The 22,395-nt window shown below is 41.5% G+C and overlaps 1 protein-coding gene across 8 annotated transcripts in view; it reads left to right on the top strand.

Moving 5' to 3' along the window:
• The window catches only part of ktn1 (kinectin 1), a 180,507-nt gene that overhangs the window by 91,918 nt on the left and 66,194 nt on the right, over nucleotides 1-22,395 (top strand). For all 8 annotated transcript variants that reach the window (XM_072489693.1, XM_072489692.1, XM_072489694.1 and 5 more), the window contains 5 exons: nucleotides 12,113-12,181; nucleotides 12,915-12,952; nucleotides 13,032-13,122; nucleotides 15,651-15,719; nucleotides 22,301-22,338. In XM_072489693.1, coding sequence (XP_072345794.1) covers nucleotides 12,113-12,181; nucleotides 12,915-12,952; nucleotides 13,032-13,122; nucleotides 15,651-15,719; nucleotides 22,301-22,338 — 305 coding nt within the window. The remainder of the gene's footprint in view (nucleotides 1-12,112; nucleotides 12,182-12,914; nucleotides 12,953-13,031; nucleotides 13,123-15,650; nucleotides 15,720-22,300; nucleotides 22,339-22,395) is intronic.

The raw sequence follows: 22,395 nt of genomic DNA, 5'->3' as shown, positions 1-22,395 counted from the left end.
ACCTAGATTGGGGGCGGATGTTTGAGGGCAAATCAACATCTGACATGTGGGAGGCTTTCAAGTGGCAGTTGAAAGGAATTCAGGACCGGCATGTTCCTGTGAGGAAGAAGGATAAAGACGGCAATTTTAGGGAACCTTGGATAACGAGAGATATTGTAGGCCTCGTCAAAAGGAAAAAGGAGGCATTTGTCAGGGCTAAAAGGCTGGGAACAGAGGACGCCTGCGTGGAATATAAGGAAAGTAGGAAGGAACTTAAGGAGTCAGGAGGGCTAGAAGGGGTCACGAAAAGTCATTGGCAAATAGGGTTAAGGAAAATCCCAAGGCTTTTTACACGTACATAAAAAGCAAGAGGGTAGCCAGGGAAAGGGTTGGTCCACTGAAGGATAGGCAAGGGAATCTATGTGTGGAGCCAGAGGAAATGGGCGAGGTATTAAATGAATACTTTGCATCAGTATTCACCAAAGAGAAGGAATTGGTAGATGTTGAGTCTGGAGAAGGGTGTGTAGATAGCCTGGGTCACATTGAGATCCAAAAAGATGAGGTGTTGGGGGTCTTAAAATATATTAGGGTAGATAAGTCCCCAGGGCCTGATGGAATCTACCCCAGAATACTGAAGGAGGCTGGAGAGGAAATTGCTGAGGCCTTGACAGAAATCTTTGGATCCTCACTGTCTTCAGGTGATGTCCCGGAGGACTGGAGAATAGCCAATGTTGTTCCTTTGTTTAAGAAGGGTAGCAAGAATAATCCAGGGAACTACAGGCCGGTGAGCCTTACTTCAGTGGTAGGGAAATTACTGGAGAGAATTCCTCGAGACAGGATCTACTCCCATTTGGAAGCAAATGGACATATTAGTGAGAGGCAGCATGGTTTTGTGAAGGGGAGGTCGTGTCTCACTAACTTGATAGAGTTTTTCGAGGAGGTCACTAAGATGATAGATGCAGGTAGGGCAGTGGATGTTGTCTATATGGACTTCAGTAAGACCTTTGACAAGGTCCCTCATGGTAGACTAGTACAAAAGGTGAAGTCACACGGGATCAGGGGTGAGCTGGCAAGGTGGATACAGAACTGGCTAGGTCATAGAAGGCAGAGAGTAGCAATGGAAAGATGCTCTTCTAATTGGAGGGCTGTGACCAGTGGTATTCCACAGGGATCAGTGCTGGGACTTTTGCTGTTTGTAGTATATATAAATGATTTGGAGGAAAATGTAACTGGTCTGATTAGTAAGTTTGCAGACGACACAAAGGTTAGTGGAATTGCGGATAGCGATGAGGACTGTCAGAGGATACACCAGGATTTAGATTGTTTGGAGACTTGTGCGGAGAGATGGTAGATGGAGTTTAATCCGGACAAATGTGAGGTAATGCATTTTGGAATGTCTAATGCAGGTAGGGAATATACAGTGAATGGTAGAACCCTCAAGAGTATTGAAAGTCAGAGAGATCTAGGTGTACAGGTCCACAGGTCACTGAAAGGGGCAACACAGGTGGAGAAGGTAGTCAAGAAGGCATACGGCATGCTTGCCTTCATTGGCCGGGGCATTGAGTATAAGAATTGGCAAGTCATGTTGCAGCTGCATAGAACCTTAGTTAGGCCACACTTGGAGTATAGTGTTCAATTCTGGCCGCCACACTACCAGAAGGATGTGGAGGCTTTAGAGAGGGTGCAGAAGAGATTTACCAGATGGTTGCCTGGTATGGAGGGCATTAGCTATGAGGAGCGGTTGAATAAACTCGGTTTGTTCTCACTGGAACGAAGGAGGTTGAGGGGAGACCTGATAGAGGTATACAAAATTATGAGGGGCATAGACAGAGTGGATAGTCAGAGGCTTTTCCCCAGGGTAGAGGGGTCAATTACTAGGGGGCATAGGTTTAAGGTGAGAGGGGCAAGGTTTAGAGTAGATGTACGAGGCAAGTTTTTTACGCAGAGGGTAGTGGGTGCCTGGAACACGCACGGAGGAGGTGGTGGAAGCAGGCACGATAGTGACATTTAAGGGGCATCTTGACAAATACATGAATAGGATGGGATAGAGGTATACGGACCCAGGAAGTGTAGAAGATTATAATTTAGTCGGGCAGCATGGTCGGCACGGGCTTGGAGGGCCGAAGGGCTTGTTCCTGTGCTGTACATTTCTTTGTTCTTTGTATCCCTTTACATACATAATAATGACCTTCACTTTAAATCATATAATTTTGCATCTATGTTGTCAAATCTCTTTAGCCCCACATCTTCACGTTCCTTTTGTGAGAAAAAATAAAAGTGTACAATGAGAAATTACATTTTTGTTCTGCAGTAATGTTTGAAAGGGGTAGGTCTCCCTGGCAGCGATTTGACAGGAGAGCTTTTTGGAATAATGCTCATACTTTAAAAAAAAAATAAAAAAATTTAGAGTGCCCAATTCATTTTTTCCAATTAAGGGGCAACTTAGCATGGCAATCCACCTACCCTGCACATCATTTGTGTTGTGGGGGTGAAACCCACGTACACTGGGAGAATGTGCAAACTCCACGCGGACAGTGACCCAGGGCTGGGATCGAACCTGGGATCTCAGAGTCGTGAGACAGCAGTGCTAAGCACTGCGCCACCGTGCTGCCCCGATAATGATCGCAGTTACCTGATGTACAAATAAGAGAAATGGTTTCCAGCAGATTTGTTTCTCGCCATTGTTATATTTTTGTGGCCTTACTGTGATCTGAAAATTAAGAGGCATCAATTTATCAACTGAAGTACAGGCCTTTAAGCCGTTAGAAAAAAATTGCCCCTTGCATGTTTTAAGGAAGAATGTACTTTTCTTCCTAAATTGTGGTTGAATTTGCCCGAAGGTTTATATTTCAGAATGTGTTCTACGAGCAATGTAGGAATGTTTTTGATATTTCAAGTTGCCAGAATTTGTATGCAGAAATGGTGTTTGTACATTTTACAAATTAAGAACCTATCACGATGTCAAAAGAAGTTATTCTGAGAAACCAATATCCAGAAGGAAATGAATAGTGACATTAAATGACACTGGTGAGAAGTGGTTAGATCAGCTGGAAGGACATCTTCTCTGGACCCCAAATGCTCAATAAATACAACATTTCTTTGATGTGCAATTAGGTTTTCTCTTCAATACATAATTTCTAGGTTTCATTAATTTGAGGCTTGATCAAATTAAAAAACAAGGAAAATGCCTGGGGGATCAGGTAACACATATTGGAACACTGATTAAAAAAAAATAGATTTCTATAATGACATTTAGAAACAAGTTAAACTTCCTGTTTGTCCCCATATACAGATTACACTCAGTCCTACTTGCTACTGAGCATAGAAATAGGAGAATATAGCAATTGAATACGTGACTGGAAAGCTGGTGTAGGAGGGAGGATGTCAGATTTCTGAGGGATATGGACTGGTTCTGGAGAAGGTGGTATCTTCTGTACAAGTCTGGTGGACTGCACCTAAACAGGACTAGGGTGAATATCTCCATGGGGAGGGTTGCTAGTACTGGTGAGGAGGGTTTAAACTAGATTGACAAGGCAGATTCATATAAGATTAATTCAGAGCATAGAACGGGTGAGTGGCTATGAACGATAGAGAATCAAAGGTTAAAAAGTATACAAGACAGGAATTTGGCAGTGGAGGTGTGTGTGTGTGTGTGTGTATATATATATATATGTGTATATATATGTATATGTGTATATATATGTATATATGTATATGTAAAGCAAATAAAGCTGATGAGCTGAGTGCACAGATGATGGCAACATGATGGCATTGCTGTCACGGAAACCTAACCTAGAGGGTCAAAAATGGCAGCTCAACGTTCTTGGATATAGAGTTTTCAGGCAGGATAGAGAAGGGATTTAAAAAAACAGTGAGTGTAGCATTATTGGTTAAGGCATCAATTACGGCTGCAAGGAGGGATGGTATACTAAATCAGTCATCAAATGAGGCCATATAGGTTGAACTCAGGCGCAGCAATCCTGCTAAGTGTGTACCATAGAACTTTAAATAGCGAAAGGGAGATGGAACAACAAATATGTAGACAAATTTCTGAGTGCAGGACCAATAGGGTAATAATAGTTGGGGAAGTATCCTAATATCAGCTGGGATGTGAACTGTGTGAGAGGCAGGGGCACAACGGAACTGCATTTAAGAGACCTTTAGCATGTATGTCACAAGCCCAATGAGAGCGGACGCAATTCCAGTTTTAGACTTGGGAAATCAAGCTGGACAAGTGGCTCAAGTAGTGGTGGGGAATCATTTTGGAGATGCTGTCCATAATGCAGTTATATTTAGCATCATTCTGGAAAAGGGCAAAGATAGAACAGGAATAAAAGTTCTAACCTGGTGGGAAACAAATTTTATGAAGCTGAGAAGTACTCTGGCTAAAGTGGACTGAATGCAGTTGCTTGAAGGAAAGTCAGTGGCAAATGGGTAGGTGACATTCAAAGGAACGATTCTACTGGCAGTGTAGACATTTTCCCATGGAAAATAAGGGTGGTACTACCAAATCTAGAGCTCCTTGGGTTGTTCAGAAGTACAGAGGGGAAGATGAAGCAGAAAAAGAAAGCTTATGATAGTCACAAAAAGCTTAATACTGTAGAAAGCCCAGAGTTATGTGTTTGCCTTGTTTGGCCCCTTGTTCCACACTGTAACCAAACACTGTTTGTCGATGTACCATTTGTCAATGTTCTCTGTTGATTATTCTTTTGTCTTCTGTGTACGTTCCCTCAGCCGCGGAAAAATAGTTTTCACTGTACTTCGGTACATGTGACAATAAATCAAATCAAATCAGGTGTCTTGTGGACACGAGAATAGGAAAACAAAGAGGATATTTTAAAAAGGGCTGGTTAAATCGAGGAAAATGCATGCATTAAGAGCAAAAGGATAACCATTGTTCGGGCCTAGGTTACGGCCTATCAGATGTGTACAAGGTAACTTCTGCATGGATGTACAATTCTTCACAAAGGTGAAGAATGAGGCAGACTTTCTAGTTCTAGTTTTGTCTCAGTATTTCACAATGAGCATAATGAGAGAGGAAGTACTGGAGGGACTGCCATCTTTGAAGGTGGATGAATCACCAGGGCCGAAGGGATTGTATCCCAGGTTGTTAAAGGATGTCAGTGAGGAAATGGCAGATGCTCGGAGGATTATTTTTCAATCCTCACTATAGATACAGGCGAGGTACCAGAGAATTGGGGGTCTACGTATGTTGTACCATTATTTCAAAAAGGTCTGAGGGATAGGCCAAATAATTATATGCCATTGGTGGTGGGCCAATATTAGAATTAATTCTGAGATGAGATAAACTGTCAGTTAGAAAGAAAATAATTGATCTGGGATAGTCAAAACTGTTTTGTTAGGGAAAGGTTGTGTCTCACTACTTAATCAATATCTTTGAGAAAGTAATCTGGGAGATTGAGGGTAGTGCAGTGGATGTTATCTACATGGATTTATGTAAGTTATTTAATAAGGGCTCGCATAGCAATCTAATCAGAAAAGTAAAAGCCCATGGGATGCAGAAGAATGTGGCAAGTTGGATTCAAAATTAGTTCAGCGACAAAGTAAAGGCAATGTTTGATGGATGCTTTTGTAAATGGTGTTCTACAGGGCTGTGTTCGGGCCCTTTGTTGTAATGATAATTTAAACTTCAATGTGGGAGGCATGATTGGGAAAATTGCAGATGGCACTGTCATGTGAGAGTACCTTTAAGAAATGGATGTGTAAGCAATGTACCTTTAAGAAAACAGTGATGTCAGAGAGTGGGTGGAGCTCAGCTCAGTTCAGCCATTTTGAGGTTTCAGTTTTGCTGAGAGCAGCTTCAAAGTGCCTGGCTGTTTTGCTGTGAGCTGATTAAAAGGAGAAAGCCAGTTTGAGACAGCAACTTGAGAAGTTCTGGTTTGCTGTGAGTTGCTTGAAGGGAGAAAGCCAGTTTGAAAAAGCAGCTTGTGTGTGTCTGTGTGTTTCCAGAGAGCTGCAGGAAGAAAGCAAGGTGCTGGAGCTGAAGTCAACCAAGCTAATATATCTCTGCCATTCTACAGAAAATATATATATTCTTTAACCTGATGTGTTTCTGTTTAAAGGTGTTAAGTCTCTCTTGGATGTTGAAAGGAATAACTGAGGGATTAGTTAGTGGTGTTTTATTTTCAGGGTTATCTTTGAAGTAAGGGGTGTTAAGGGATCCAATGTTTATTTAAAAGGTTAAGTTGAGTTCATAGAATAAACATTGTTTTGTGTTTAAAAACCACGTGTCCTTAATTGTAATATCACACCTGGGGAACAAGCCGCGTGCTCGGAAAAGCAACAAATCCATTAAAGGGAGAGGTTGGTTGAACTCCATGATACATCTTGGGAGTTTGAAAAAGCCTCGCCCATAACAGGACAAAGATTAACCGTGTAGTTGATTAGTAAAGAGGATAGCTGTCGACTCCAGAATAATAATGATGGTTTGTTGAGGCGGGTGGGAAAGTGACAAATTAAATTCCATCCAGAGAAGCGAGAGATAATGCATTTTAGGAGGACAAACAAAGTCAGGGAGTACACAATAAATGGAAGGATATTGAGTGGTGTAGAGGAAATGAGTTCATGTTCACAGGTCCTGAAAGTAGCAGGACATGTGGATAAAGTGGTGAAAAAAGCATATGGAATGCTTTCCTTTAGTGGACAAGGAATAGAATACAAAAGTGGGGAATGCAATGCTGCAACTGCATACAACATTCTAATTAAAAGGTGATAAATCCCCATGTCCCGACGGACTTCATTCTAGAGTCTTAAAAGAAGTAGCTGCTATGATAGTAGATCTGTGGGTTTTCATTTTCCAAAATCCCTTGATTCTCAAAAGGTCCTATTAGATTGGAAAAGAGTGAATGTAACTCCTCTATTAAATATAATAGGGAGGTGGAAAGCATGATACCACAGGCCAGTTAGCTTAACTGTCATCAAGAAAGTGATGGAATCTATTTTGAAGGAGGTTTTAGCAGGGGACATACAAAATCTCAATGCATTCAGGCAGAGTCAACATGGTTTTGTTGAAGGGAAATCCTGTTAGACTAATTTATTGGAGTTAATTGAGGAAGCAGCATGGATAAAGGGAACCATTGGATGTGGCGTACTTGGATTTCCATAACGTGCCACATCAAAGATCATTAACAAACTAAGACCTTGTGTTGTAGTGGGTGACATTAGCATGGGAAGAGGAATGATTAGCTAACTGGAGGCAGAGTGGGCATAAAAGAGTCATTTTTGAGTTGGTGAGATATAACGAGTGGAATTCCACTGGGATCAGTGCTGGGGCCTCCCCTATTTACAATCTATATCAATGATTTGGATGTCAGGATGATGGGACCGAATGTATGGTTGCTTAAGTTTCTGGTGACCCAAAGATAGGTAGGAAAGTAAATTTATGTAAAGAACACCAAGTGGCTGATGTCTGCAAAGGGATATAGAATAGGCAAAAATGTGACGGAAGGAGTGTAATATGTGAACTTGTCCACTTTGACAGGATTAATTACAAATAGCAGTATATTATTCAAGTGGCAAGAGATTTCTGAGCGGGGGATCTGGGTGTCCATGAGTCAAAAAATGTTAGTATGCAGGTACCGCAGGTGATTAGAAAGGCAAATGGAATGTTTGTTGCAAGACAAATGGAATATAATGGTGGAGATATATTGTTACTGTATAGGGTACTGCTGAGATCATACCTAGTGTACTGTTCCCAATTAACAGGGTGGATGCTGAAAGGATATTAACTTTTCAGGGAGAGACTAAAACTAGAGGACACAGCTTAAAAATAAGGGGTCCCCCATTTATGACATTGTTGAGACGTTTTGAGGGATGAAAATTTGTGGAGCTGTCTTTGCCAGAGAGCTGTGGAGGTTATTGAATATTTTTAAGGCTTTTAGATTCTTGATTGACAGGGGAGTCAAAGGGTATGGGGGGAGGGGAGCGGGGGGTGGAAAGGAAAGTGAAGTTGAGGCCACAAACCAATCCGTTGTGATCTTATTGTGATCTTATAACCGATACGAATCGTATAATTCGTATAAACGTATGAACTAGGGAGCAAATAGCTGCCTTTTGCTCCCTAGTTCATACGTTTATACGAATTAAGAACCGATCACGATGGCAAGTACCGTTATACCTCTGCATCCCAAATTTGAAACCTTGCCTGACTAGAATGGTCAAAAGGACCTGAGAAAAATTAGTTTCAAATCGAGGCTAAGAACATGCGGTCGAGCAGGTGGATCTTGCTTACATATTATGTAATTCCCGGGTTGTCAGCAGAATCGTGTATTCCCCCACCTTCACCCTCATTCCATCCTTTTCGCTTTCTCTTCCCCACCCATGAAAAGGTGTGCTCGTGAGGGCTTCTGGTGATGGCATGTGGGAAGAGGTCGTGCATTAGGTAGTTCCTGCCAGGGTACTTGATTCTTTTTTTTGGCTCTTTTTGCCTGGTTCCTATGGTTTAAGGTAGGCAATCTCTTCCTAATGAGAAAGTAGAGGGGTCCTAGAGGTGAAGTATATCAAAAAAGGCTACAACTAAGAAATCTGTGGCTGGAAAATCGTTCAATTGACTTGGAGGCTTTGCTTCGAGCCTCAGCAGGGATGATGGTGGCGGCAGGTGAGGCAGTCAGAGCCACTCCCATCATGGCAGACATGCTAACTGGGTTACTGGCCATCCAGTTCGAAAAACAGTTTGAAAAACATTTTGAGAGCCAATGCAGGGTGATGCTCGACACTAAGTCGATTGCGGAGATGCTGGGGCCTGTTCATGAGAAGTTGGAGAGGACTTTGGAGGTCAAGGAACATTGCGAAGTGCTGAAAGGGATGGTGGAGGCTTTGTCAAGGCACAGCAACCAAATTGCCTTGTTGGAGGCTGAGATCTCAATGGTGGGAGGGGAAAAGAGCAAGAATCTGAGGGTGAAGGTAGATGACTGGAGAATCGGTTGAGGAGGCAAAACCTCATGGTCGTTGAGGTGGAGGGCGTGGGGCCTGAATTCAACTGTGTACTTTTCACAGATGTTTGGTAAGATGGTGGGGGAGGGAGTATGGCGCCCCCTCCAGAGTTGGATAGAGCAACACTCTGGCAGAAGCCTCGTTCTTCTCCCCGGTAATTAAGGTGTACCCGAGGGTTGACTTATTTCAGGTGGGTAGCTCTCTTTTCCCTTGGGTGAGGAAGGCAGAATACCATTGCCATCTCTGGGCATGCCCCTTTATCGGGTAGATTTGGTTCTGGATTCGGGCCCCTCTCCGTGCCCATTGTGGAGTTTAGATGTAGGGTTATTGGCGGATTTGGGGTTTTGTGGGAACATGTGAGTATGTGGAATTGAATAAGAATGATTCGGTCTTGCCCTCCACACTTTGGGAGGCCTTGAAGGAAGTGATTAGAGGAGAGATTATATTGCACAAGGTGCATATGAAGTGGGAGGAAAGGGCAACATGGCAGAGGTTGGTTGATGAGATGTTTGAGCTGGACCGCAGCCACTCGTACGACCCTACCCCCAGAGCTTCTGGCGAGCAGGAAAAGACACAGTTTGATCTGTTGTCTATGGGGAAGGAGGTGAGACAGTTGCAGTGTTCGAGGGGGGGGTCTTTTATGAGTATAGGGATAAGGCTAGCCTCCTATTAGCTCATCAGCTGAGGTGGCAGGCGGCCTCCTGGGAGATTAGTCAGGTTAGGGATTCGAGTGGGGAGTTTGATTTCCACCCCAGATAAAGTTAATGTAGCATATGAGGCTTTTTATAAGAATTTTTTAAATTGGAACCCTCAGTAGTGGGAGGTGGACATGTTGACATTTTTAAGCGGATTTGAGTATCTGGTGGTCGGGGATGAGAGATGGGTTAGGTCCCGTTAGGTCCTGAGGAGATTTTGACTAGTACTGGACGGGTGTAAACGGGTATAATGCCTGGGCCTGATGGGTTGCCAATTGAATTCTATAAGACGTTTGCAGATCAGTTGGTTCCATTGTTGTTGGACATGTTCAATGACTCTATCCCAGGAGGTTCCTGCCTGCTACCCTCTCTCAAGCCTCCATTTCACTACTGTTGAAAAAGAATAAGGACCCAATGGAGTGTGGGTCATACTGGCCTATCATGCTGCTAAATGTAGATGCTAATGTTATGGGCCAAGGCGTAGAAACTCCAGAGTATATTATGAAGCTCACCTGACCTATAACTTTTATGTTGAATTTGTCTAGGATGAGCACAAGTGCCTTCCCTTTAGGTGTGATTCATCAGACTTCCTAGGTGCTTTTATCAAAACAAAGTTTATTCTAAGAATGTAGTTAACATATATAAAACACTTAGCAATGATTTGTTATCAATTACAAATATGAAAAAAACACAACAGCTACCTTGGCTGTTCCAATACAAAATCCAATAAAACCAAACCCCTTTCAAGGGTGTGGCCCAGCACACACAATCTCACTTAAATGGGACTGGTCATTTTCCTGAGATTCTGGTCCAATCTCCAACCAACAGATCCAAAACTCCTCCTGGAAAGCGCTCTAACTTTAAGTTTACCACAGCAGTTTGCCACACACGGTGTGCTATCAGTTCACTGGAACAGCTTTCAAATAAAACCGAGAAATACAGGAAACTTTCTGCAGTCCAAACGAACAAACTGAAAATGAAACCAAAACACTAAACCCCCTCTCACCTGACGCGTACAAATGACATCACTGAAGCCGTGCTACAAGCCATGTGATTAAAACAAAACCGTTCTTAAAGGGACACTCGCATGACACTAGGGTATTGGCGGTAAAGCTGAAGCCCTGTGTTCCTGATGATTGTGGAGAATTAGACGGGCTTTGTCAAGGGGCGGCAATTGTCAACCAATATCCTGAGGCTGTTGAATGTGGTTCTCTCCCTGTCTGAGGAGCCTGCGGCGGAGATGATAGTGTCTTTAGATGCCGAGAAGGCATTCGACCGAATGGCATGGAGCTACCTGTTCGAAGACCTAGAGATGTTCGGTCTTGGGCCAAAAATGATTTAATGGGTGCGCTTGCTATATGGAGCCCCCTGGGTTAGCATTCGTACTAACACCTTGAGTTCGGGGTACTTACATTTGAAAAGGGGGACCAGATATGGATGTCTGTCTCCCCTCTTATTTGCATTAGCGATTGCGAAGAGGGAGACTAATTCGTTCAGATACCAACAGTTAAGGAATTTTGTGCGGGTGCCCTTCCCAACATTTTCTGAGGCACTGTGGATGTCTCTGTTGGAAAGGATACTTTCATTGGTGGGGTCAGAAGAGGAAGCACACCTGTTTTTTTAATGGGCGACTTGTGTCCAAGAACTCTTGTTTGGTGGATGGAGTGAAGGTGAAGTGGGAATGGGAGCTGTCTAGAGCCTATAGTAAATGTTGAGATGTGGACTGAGGCCATTTGCAGGGTGAATTCCATGTCTTCAAATGCGTGGCTTGGTCTGATCCAGCTTAAGATGATTCACAGGGCGCACCTGACCAAAACTAAGTTGAGTGTTTTTTCCCCTGAGGTACAAGGCAGGTGCAAGCAGTGTTCCGGGGGGTTGGCCAATTACATGCATGTTCTGGTCGTGCCCCACATTGGTAAGCTTTAGGGTCCCCTTCTTCAAAACCATGTTGGCGATTCTGAATATTCACCTGGAGCCTTGTCCTTTGGTGGCCTTTTTTGGGGGTGAGGGACTCGCCAGGCTGCAGACAGGAGTGAAGGCGGATGTCTTTGCCTTTGCCGCACTGATTGCCTGGAGGCAAGTTCTGCTGAGGTGGAGGTCCTTTCTCCGCCCAGTGCCTCGGTATGGTTGGGGACCTAATGGAATTTTAGTATAAGGAGAAAGTTAAGTACACCATCAAGGGTCGGTTGAGGGATTCTACAGAAATAATCACTGTCAGTCGCTTGGGGGGTGGGGGGCTGGTGGGGGATGGGTTTGGAATTGTTTTGTTTGGTTGGTTGTAGTTTTTTTCATCTTGGTGGATGGGTTGCATCATCTACTGTTATGTTGGTTCTGTGTATCATCTACTATGAGAACAACGGGTTTTGATGTTAAATGTATTGTACAAATGGAACACTATTAAAAATACTTTTTTAACTTTTTTTTTAAAAAAAAAGGATGTTCATAGACCAAGAATATACCATATTTCTGTTTTCTTTAATACTTAGAGTTTGCAGAAAGAGAAAAAGACTTTAGCGGCTGAAGTACAAAAGTTGCAGGTTCAGACATCTGAACAGGTAAATTTTATGATTTTATATTTCAACTTGAGTTCTAATAATTTGAAGTTTAGAGTTTTTTGCGTTTAATTAACATTTGACTTTGGTAATCTGCTTTTGGAATAGTATGGTAGTTATGGTACTAGACTAGAACCTAGTGTTTGAGTGTGCATAAGGAAACATGAAAAATATCTGCTAAAGCTGCCAGATTGTCAGAGTAACCCATGGTTCAAGGGAAGGAATCTACCCCCCCTTCCCAACTTGGGGTTATAATGTCAATACAATCTGTGTTTATTGTTTTTATTCTTGGGGAACAAGTGATGGGCATACACAAATGGTTTCATTGCTCACATCCCAAGTGCCTCCTTTTAGATTTTTAAATTTGTCACAGGAGGGTATGGGGCTTTTATTCCTGTGTTCCAAATTTCCTATTGCTGGAAGGCTCTCGAGACAATGGACAAAATTCTGGAGCTGTAGTTCACAATTGCCATTATTTTACATTTTATTCCAGAACAGAAAAATATGGAAATGGGTTTATGGACTTGGTTTTTCTGAATGTAAAGTAACTAACTTTAACAGAAACTTCCTTAAGAGTGCAATGTGGAATTAAGCATAATAGTTTGAAGAAGCAGCTATATTGCAAAAATTCCTGTAATCACCTATAAGAACACACCAATCAGCGTAATTACTCCCTTTTGCAGCTTAGACTGAGATTCTTCAACACCAATTCGTATTCATTTTTTTTTGTATGCAGGCTTCAGCTTTATGCATGTTGGAACAGATGCAAAAAGGGTGAGTCACCTTTGCCGTTTAGTTTAAACCAGCATCGTTTTGTTACACTTGCATGAGTTTGATATGTCTTTTTAACCAGTCTTCAAGAACGGGATGAAAAAATAAAAACAGTTGAAGAGCTATTAGAAACTGGACTTATTCAAGTGGCAACCAAAGGGGAAGAAATTGAGGTAGGTCAACCACTTCAAATTATCCATTGCAGAGAACAACACTTTTGGCTGTAATTTGGTTTCTTGGTTGAATTTTTTTTTGCTGGGGTTAATGACTAATTGGATAGCCAATGTATCAATTATGGTCCTATTGTTACTTGCATGCCAGTTCTGAGTTAACCTTGTAAGCTTTAATCTGCACCTTTTCTTGAAACTTAAATGTGGCTCCTTTTACATCCTTATTTAGGATTTAAACCCCCTTTAATTTCATACATGAGAATATAAACTCAATTATCATTAATAGAAGAAACATTTAAACGCTATAACGCAATATCTTGTAGTTTGAACTCTTAGTGTTTGGGGTGGGCACATGGTACACAGAAGAGAGAAAGGGCCAAGAGGGGAAAATATGTTGTCTTACCAACATGATAATGAGTTAATTTCCAGACTTGTGTCTGTGATGATCTTAAACCAGCAATTAAAGGGGAAAGTGGTATCTATTTGGGACCCATCCAGTTAAAATTAAACGGTTAATCATAGCAGAAAATGCGCTTGATACTATTGAGTAATTGATACATGTTTATCCTGCTACTTTTAGCCATCTCTGGATCAAAAGAAATATTTTTCATGGAAGTTCTCAACTTTTCCCTAACCCGAGCAGAGAATTTATTATTTTCTTTACCAAAAACACAAGTGCCATTAAAACACCATTACTTAATGGTGTCAACCGTGGCTCAGTAATGGCACTCTTACAGTCAAAGGTTTGGTTCCAGTCCCATTCCAGAATTTTGAGCACATAATCCAGTCCAGGGGGACGTTTGTCCTGGGAGATTGAATTGCCAAAGCTGCCTTTCAGATTAATCATTAAACATAAATCTCGCCTACTCCCTCATGTGGACACAAGTTACTGTGGCACTGTTCAAAGATGGGCACAGGTGATGTGATTTCCTGGCCGATGTTTATCCCACGCTGAATGTTTCAAAGTACCTTTATAGCTATTTGAGCATCATTGCTGTGAGCAAATTGGCTGCCCTGTTTCCTACATTGCAACAGTGACTACACTTCAAAGTTCCAGATGATAAGGTGGTAAACACACCGTTAGTATTAATACATGTCCTTTTTATATTGTGGTGTGAACTATGGAGATTTGTTTTAGCATGTGCAGAAAAAAAGCCTCAAACAGAAAATGCTGGAAAAACTTGGGTCTGGCAGCATCTGTGGATAGAGAAAATAGAGTTAACGATTTGAGTCCGTATGACTCTTCAGAGACTCTGAAGAAGTCCTACAGATTTAAAACGTTGACTCTATTTTCTGCCTGCAGAGATGCTGCCAGGCCTGCTTGAGTTTTTTTCAGAATTTTCTGTTTTGGTTTCAGATTCCAGCATTTGCAGTATTTTACTTTCATTATCACACTATTTATATTTTTGTGGAAATGAAGAATGACCAATATATTAAACCCTGTGTAAGTACCCATCTGTTGGTTGAAGAATAATATTATAGAGTTAAAAGCTAGCAACAAAAACTAGTCAGTGTTTTGTTTTTTCTTTTTTTGACACTTTATATTCCCCTTCTCCATGTGCTTTGAGAGTCCAATTTCCCCATGTTGAACAACATTTTCATGTGTTCACATGTACCAGAATGATGCCTGCACTCAACAGTTAAATTACAAGGATAGATCATACAAGCTGAAGGATATGGGGTGACTTTTATTGAAATTTAGAATATATAACTTGATGAAGTAAATCCTTTTGGAGTGATATTATGGAACATTTCATAAAGGGTGATAGTGGTTTGGGACTCTTCTGCACTGGCAATTCATAGGTCAATTGTTAATTTTAAAATTCAGAGTATTAAGGATATGGGACAAAGGCAGGTAGGTGGAGTTTGGTAGCAGATCAGCGATAACCTCACTGAATGACAAACAGCCTCTGAGCTGTATGGTCTACACTTGTTGAGAACTATTTTGAGGCAAATAAAAGGTTTCCTATCCTTGCCCTGCATTCCTTCCAGGATTGCAAAAAAGCATTAATTTATACAAGACGGCATTTTATTATTGTGAAATGAAGTAGCTGGGGCTGGTTTAGCTCAATTGGCTACACAACTGGTTTATGATGCAGAGCGAGGCCAGCAGCGTGGGTTCAATTCCTATATCTGCTTGAGGTTATTCATGGAAGCCCCGCTTCTCAACCTAGCCCCTCGCCTGAGGTGTGTGGTGACCATCAGGTTAAATCACCACCAGTCAGCTCTCCTCCTCAAAGGGGAGAACAGCCAATGTTCGTCTGGGACTCTGGTGACTTTACCTTATGAAGTAAGTGTTTCTTGCTGTGATAATCTTGATTTTACTGGCAAGTTATGCTGAAATGGATGCACTTTTAAATCTTCATGGGACACTGGGTTGAGTGCACCACTCCTAATACCCTTCATTGTCAATATTATTTTAATAGGCAATTAGATATGTATTGCTTGAACCCAGACATTTCTGATTATGCAATTCTGAATTCAGCCAACCAAATTCTATATATTTTGTAGTAATTTGCACTTTTTTTAAGGACTTAAGGGATGAAAATAGAATTTTAAAACAAGAGATTCAAGAGCATCAAATTCAAAATGCTGAACAGGTAAAGTATAATTTATTTTCTTGGACAATTTCAAATATAGCGTGCTTAAAATGTTTTGAACAGGCAGGTGTCAGTCACAATAACTCCGATAACCCCTGTTCCTTACGGTTTCATTTGTATGCAAACAGATGGGATAAATTGCCAATCATGAGTTAATAGACGCACAATCAAAGTTACTAATTATGAACCAGCTATTTGCAGAATCTCCATTTGTTTTTTCAATTGCATTATATCACTCTCGCATTAGACATAGAACATACAGTGGAGAAGGAGGCCATTCGGCCCATCGAGTCTGCACCGACCTACTTAAGCCCTCACTTCCACCCGACCCCCCTAACCTAATAACTCCCCCTAACCTTTTGTTTTGGTCACTAAGGGCAATTTATCATGGCCAATCCACCTAACCTGCACGTCTTTGGACTGTGGGAGGAAACCGGAGCACCCGGAGGAAACCCACGCAGTCACAGGGAGAACTTGCAAACTCCACACAGACAGTGACCCGGTGGGGAATCGAACCTGGGACCCTGGCGCTCTGAAGCCACAGTGCTATCCACTTGTGCTGTTGTGCTGCCCATTAAATCACTCTCACTAATTTCAGCTACTAATTTTCTTCACTCCGGCAAGCATGCACAGAAAATTTATTGGAACACACCATTATAATTTGTAATGATTTCTTGATCAAAGTATTTCCAATAAGTTTACCCCACACAACAGAACAGAAAATATATAAATACTGAGATTTGTTTTTGACGGATAAACCGTGTCCATACCATGCTGATGGTATCCCAACTCAGAACATTGGTTCGTGGCATATGTTTTTTTGGAATGCGCTGAGAAGTAAAGTGAAGCCCCAGTGAGAATAACCAGCTCAGTCATCATGTAACAATTATTAAAGACTATTTATTAAATTGAAGAAAAGATAAATTCACACAAGCAAGACTACAACCATTAAGTATAGGAATCACTAAACATACACTTTATGTAGACCATACCCTTGTTCCTAAAATATATCTGCAATACTTGAACTCCTTAAGACTTCCCAATTCCCAAACAAAAAATCCAAATTAAACAAATCTATAATCAAATCCAGCTTGTATTTACCACACAATACAGTGCGAATAATCAAATCTGGGAAACTTCTTTTCCTGGATCAGCAAAGATGCTTAAACTGCCTTTATAAAGGTTTCTGCACAGCCTTGGCTCTAAGCCTTGGATGCTAGTTTATGCTCTTGGCTGTTGGATTTTAAACTCACCTCTCTGGCTTGGGTGTAAACTTCCTTGTGCTTCTGGGGATGCTGGCAATTGTATACCATTTGTCGAGACACCTGTATCTCATTACTTTTAAAACCTAATCTCATACTTTTTGAATGCTGGCTACTATCACTAGGCAGATTTCTACCTGTTTCTAGACCGACCCATGACACCTGTTGCTGGGTAGATAACATCCCATCATGTCTTGGGTTAGGCTCTTATCTGGGAGATGATTTAACCATTGGTTTAAATTTTCCAGTGCTTTTCATTGCCCAAACGTATTATAGGGATGTCACTGTCAGAAATTGACCCATCGTCTTCCTCCTGCTTCATTACTAACAAGATCACATGCTTGTCCTCATCTCTTCTAACCCAATACTTGCTTATCCCGTTCACATGACATGCGAGATTGGTGTCTATTCGGGGTGCATACCAGATAGTTACCTCGCTCAATTTTCTTTTAACGTGATATCGCTCAGTGAATCTAGCTTTTAGGGGATCGCCTGACACGGGTTAATAACACGAGCACTCTCTCCTTTTGTAAAACTAAGCATCTGGGCCTTCCAATCAGTCCTTGCTTTCATTTCCTGCTGAACTGTTTTAAATGTTTTCTCATCACTTCACAGGCCACAGTCAGTTGTCTCCTGAAATTTGAGACATCGTCTAAAAAGGTAGTCTTTGATTTTGTAACTTTTCCCAAATTAATTTTAATGGTCCTTTGACCTCGTATCTGTGGACCAATTTGAGACTACATTTGGTACGCCCCTAATAGCAAATAATAAAAATGGAATCCCTTTATCCCAATCATGAGGGCAGTCTTGGCAATAAGCTCTTAAGTGTGGTTTTCAAAGTTTAGTGCCACCTCTCCAGTGCTGATTTGTACTGTTGGACCTCCAGGCTATTCATGACTTCTTTTTAAAAAAATATATATTTATTAAAGTTTTTTAACACAATTTTTCTCCCTTACAAACAATAACCCCCCCCCCCCCCCCCCCCCCCCCCGTAACAAAAAAAAACGAGAAATTGTGCAGAGCAAGATATATACATGGCAAAATGATATATTTACACAGCTTTGTACACTGGCCCTCACCCGTACGTGCCAGTTTCCCCCACCCTTCATGGTATCTCTTGCTCATCCACCCTCCCAGGCAGTCCCCCCTTTCCCATTCATGACTTCTTCAAAGAGTCCTGACATACAATCAGGCCAAAGGTCAAGTATTATCTCCTTTGGTAAGCCATTTCTGGTAAAGAATTTGGTTAGCTCCTTTGCTACTCTCCAAGCAATAATGGTTCTTACGGGTGTGGCTTTCAGGAATCTGGTGGATATGTCCATGATAACATATTGATTCCAATTGTGTTCTTGGCAATGGCCCTATACAGTCGATCAGGACCTTGGTAAAAGGTTCTTCAAATGCTAAGGATCAGAGGTGCTGGCTTGATTACCACTTGCGGTTTCCATATTGCCTGATGAGAGGTGACTGGTTTGAAAAAAGGTGACTACATCCTTGTGTGGTCTGGGACAATAAACCTGTCTTAGAATTTTGGCTTAGGTTTTCTTATTTTTGAGGTGACCCCCCAATGGCATCTCATGAGCTATTCTCAGAATCTCCTTCCTATACTCCGAAGGCAATACAGTTTGGTGTACTTCAGCCCATTTGTCCTCTGCACTAACATGTGGTTGTTGCCATTTTCTCATAAGTTCTTCACGAAGTAATACTCGGGAATGCATTAAGCTCCCAATGCTAAATACAATGTTTGATAGAGTTGTTTTAATTTTGAGTCATTCTACTGCAATTCTTTGAATTGAACACATTGGTCTGTTTCATCCTCATTTAGCTTACTGAAGATGGTATCAGATAACAGCTTTATGACCTCATCCAGGGCTCGCAACTCCTTCCTCCTTTTTTGTGTCTTGGCTTATGCCCTGTGATTGTGTCACCATGCATTCTGGAAATACCCCAGGATGGTCTGTTTATAATTTCTCTGTGGCAGGATTCTCCATCAGCTGTTTGATTACAGTAGACATTACTATGATTTGGGATCCTGCTATATCATTCCCTGCCATGGGCAAGGTTTCTACCACACCTACCACTGCTTCCCCTGTCTCAAGCTGCTCTGTAAGCTTATTTTTACAAAAGGTATTTCTTTTGTTTCGTGGTGAGTGCTCCTGACCAGAGCCTTTTCCTTCAATATTAATTCTGGACAACTTATGTTTTTATCCCACAACATTGACTCGTGCCTGCATCTCGTAAAATTTTAATAGATTTTCCCATTCCATCCTGTCCACATGGAATAAAGATGTGCAGGTTGGAATAAAGATGTGCAGATTATGTCGATTGACCATAATCAAGTGTCCAAAAGGTTAGGTTAGGTGGGGTTACTGGGTTAAGGCGTAGGGTGGGAGCCTGACCCGAGGTAGGGTACCTCTTCAGTGGGTTGGTGCAGACTCGATGGGCCGAATGGCCCCCTCTGCACGACAGTGATTCTATGATTGTAGCCATAGGCAGATCCATAGCATTAGTTACTTCATCTTCATAGGCTGTTCTGTTTATTTAAAAAAAACCTATACTTGTATTTCTATAAAAAGCTATTTTTAAGAAAAATACATAATAGGACAACACAAGGTACACAATGTAAATACATGCATCGGGTGAAGCGTACAGGATTGTAGTATTAATCAGGTCAATCCATAAGAGGGTCGTTTAGGAGTCTGGTAACAGTGGGGAAGAAGCTGTTTTTGAGTCTGTTCGTGCGTGTTCTCAGACTTTTGCATCTCCTGTCCGATGGAAGAAGTTGGAAGAGTGAGTAATCCGAGTGGGAGAGGTCTTTGATTCTGCTGCCGCTTTCCCCAGGCAGTGGGAGGTGTAGATAGAGTCAGTGGATGGGAGACAGGTTTGTGTGTTCGACTGGGCTGTGTTCACAACTCTCTGTATTGCTAAACATTTCATAAGCTTTTCTACAACCTATTTGTAGGCAAAGTCTGTGTAGTGACAAAGGATGTACTAAAAGAAAACTTGCACTTCCTGTTTAATCATCAATTATTTTCTCCTACTACACTATTTCTGTCTCCTCTTGATTTATTTGGAATATATGGATGCTGGATAAGAACCCCACTATTTACAATTTGTAAAGCTGTGGAAAGGTTACTGCACTACAGGAGTGAAAACACTGACCAATAGGTATCTTTTATGTTAAAACTAACTTCAATCTAAACACAGAATTAATCATATTAACAACAAAGAAATAGCTTTACAGTTAAGTTACAACAGTTAAGTGAACGAAGAAAAAAAAATCATAACTTGTCCAGTATTCCAATTAAGCAAACCAATACAGTTCAAAGCAATTTATGAATCCGGTTTCTACTGAAGTTCTCTTTCCAAAGCTTCTGCACATAAAATCAAGACCAAAACTGAAACATCTTGGTTCAGATTAAAATCCTAGGAAGAACTAACTTTTTAGACAGACTTGGCCCCTCCCCTTAATTACATAATTTGTACCCAAAGCATTAGGCATTCTTCTGTCTCCTCCCACAAGATGTCCCATGACCTGTTTAGCCAGGACCAAACACAGTACCCCTTATAAATGTCCTACACCCCTGTTGTCCTTTAAACATGAACAATATTCCATGAGGGTAACTCTTTACCTGCAAAATCAATGATTAGCTCACTTTTACGACCTCTTAATCACAGCTTTAGCAGACCTATTGTCTGTATGCATCTCAACCGAGGTTTTAATAACTTTACTGCAAAAAATATTAAATATGACTTTCTTACATTCATCAAAAATATACTCATCTTACTTAAAAGGACAGGAGGCCATTAAGGTAATGTGGTGCTCTGTTCACCATCTCAGAACAGCCTTGTCCCTTGCCCTATCTGATTCCCTCTACCATCAACTTCCACTTTAATATCCTCAACTAGTGCCCAAATCTGAACTCCAATTAGAATATTCCTCTGGAACCTTTCTGGAAGATGGCATGTTCCCGCATTGGCTAGGAACTGGCTTTTGTTAGTTAAATACTCATACCTGCTTTTGGATGTTTTTCCTATCATTTCAGTGATGCTCAACCAATTTGGAGACTCTTCCAGGGAATTAGTGGAATTAAGGATTTTAAATTGCAGAGGTGGTATCTCTGCAGTATTTCCAGATAATATCAAGCACATATTATTTGAGTAATAAAATTGTCTAGATCCATGCTGGAGAAGCTTGAGTAATAAAATTATCTAGACCCACGATGGAGAAGCTTCCTAAACCTTCTGCATGATGATGATTCTTCCCCGACCTCTGAGTTTTTTTCCCCCCCCTTTACCCCATCCTTTCACCTGCACCTAATTGAAGTTTTGATCAGAAAATCCATGTAGCATTGTACACTGGGCTAAGTTAGTAGTTGCATTGGCATGATTGAACTAATTGGGAACAAATTCCCATAGCGAGTGGGTTTAGCCTCGTGGCTATGCCACATGGCTATACAAGTGACTTGCGTATAAGGGACCTTGACCGAGAACACGTGGCCTCTTTTTCCAATCTCTGTGGCTCCCCAAAGCGACCCCTGACACTGTTTCTCACCCCTCTCCCCCCGGCCGCCATCCCAAATGCATTATGGGAGGGTGGCTACCCGGCCTGATCGCGCATGCACAATGTCAGCTTGGCAGTGCCCATGCCAGCTGGCAGTCTCGCTTTAATATTGCATTAGACTTCGCAAGGCATTGCAAGCTGGGTAGATCCCAGGAGCAGGATCTCCAGGCTTTATCAGCCACACTGCGCCGCGGTGAACTGACTTTCAGGCGCAGTATGATAATTGGATCGTGCCCACTGTCAGTATTTCCTCTACCATACTAAGCTGAACACAGTTGTACATATATAATAATTAATCCTGCACATGGACAGTAATGTGAATTAACAATTGGGGTTCTTTGGCAGTGCAATATCAAAATCCTATTTTATTGCTGAGATATCAGATTCCAGCTGATGGTATTTCAAACTTGTGCTGGTCTTTTAAATGCATTGAATCAGATAATGGTTCATTTTGTGTTATAAACTGTTGCTTTGCAATTGACCTGGGAGCTTTCATGTGCTTTTTGTGACATGTTGGATTGATATTTGTGTGCTGTCAACTGAACCACAACTGACACGAGCAATTATATTTTTCTGTTCGCACTTTTAAGATAACTGTGGAAATAGTTATTGTTTAAACTGTTTTGTGACATGTTTTTAAATTAAATAAATTTACTTGAATGATATATCTTATTTGTCCAGGTTGTTGATTAGGGGCATCTGTTCGATTTTACTGTGAAATAATGCAGCATATTTTGCTACCTTGAACATTTTAGGTCGTTTCTGCATCCATGGTGATAGAACTTCAGAGAACGTAAGTACTTTGTTAATGAGCAGTCACAATATACTTTGGGGTGGGGGTTATTTTCTG

The sequence above is a fragment of the Scyliorhinus torazame genome, chromosome 2, assembly GCF_047496885.1.
Source record: "Scyliorhinus torazame isolate Kashiwa2021f chromosome 2, sScyTor2.1, whole genome shotgun sequence".
Taxonomy (NCBI): domain Eukaryota; kingdom Metazoa; phylum Chordata; class Chondrichthyes; order Carcharhiniformes; family Scyliorhinidae; genus Scyliorhinus; species Scyliorhinus torazame.
This window is presented reverse-complemented; position numbering and strand designations above follow the sequence as displayed.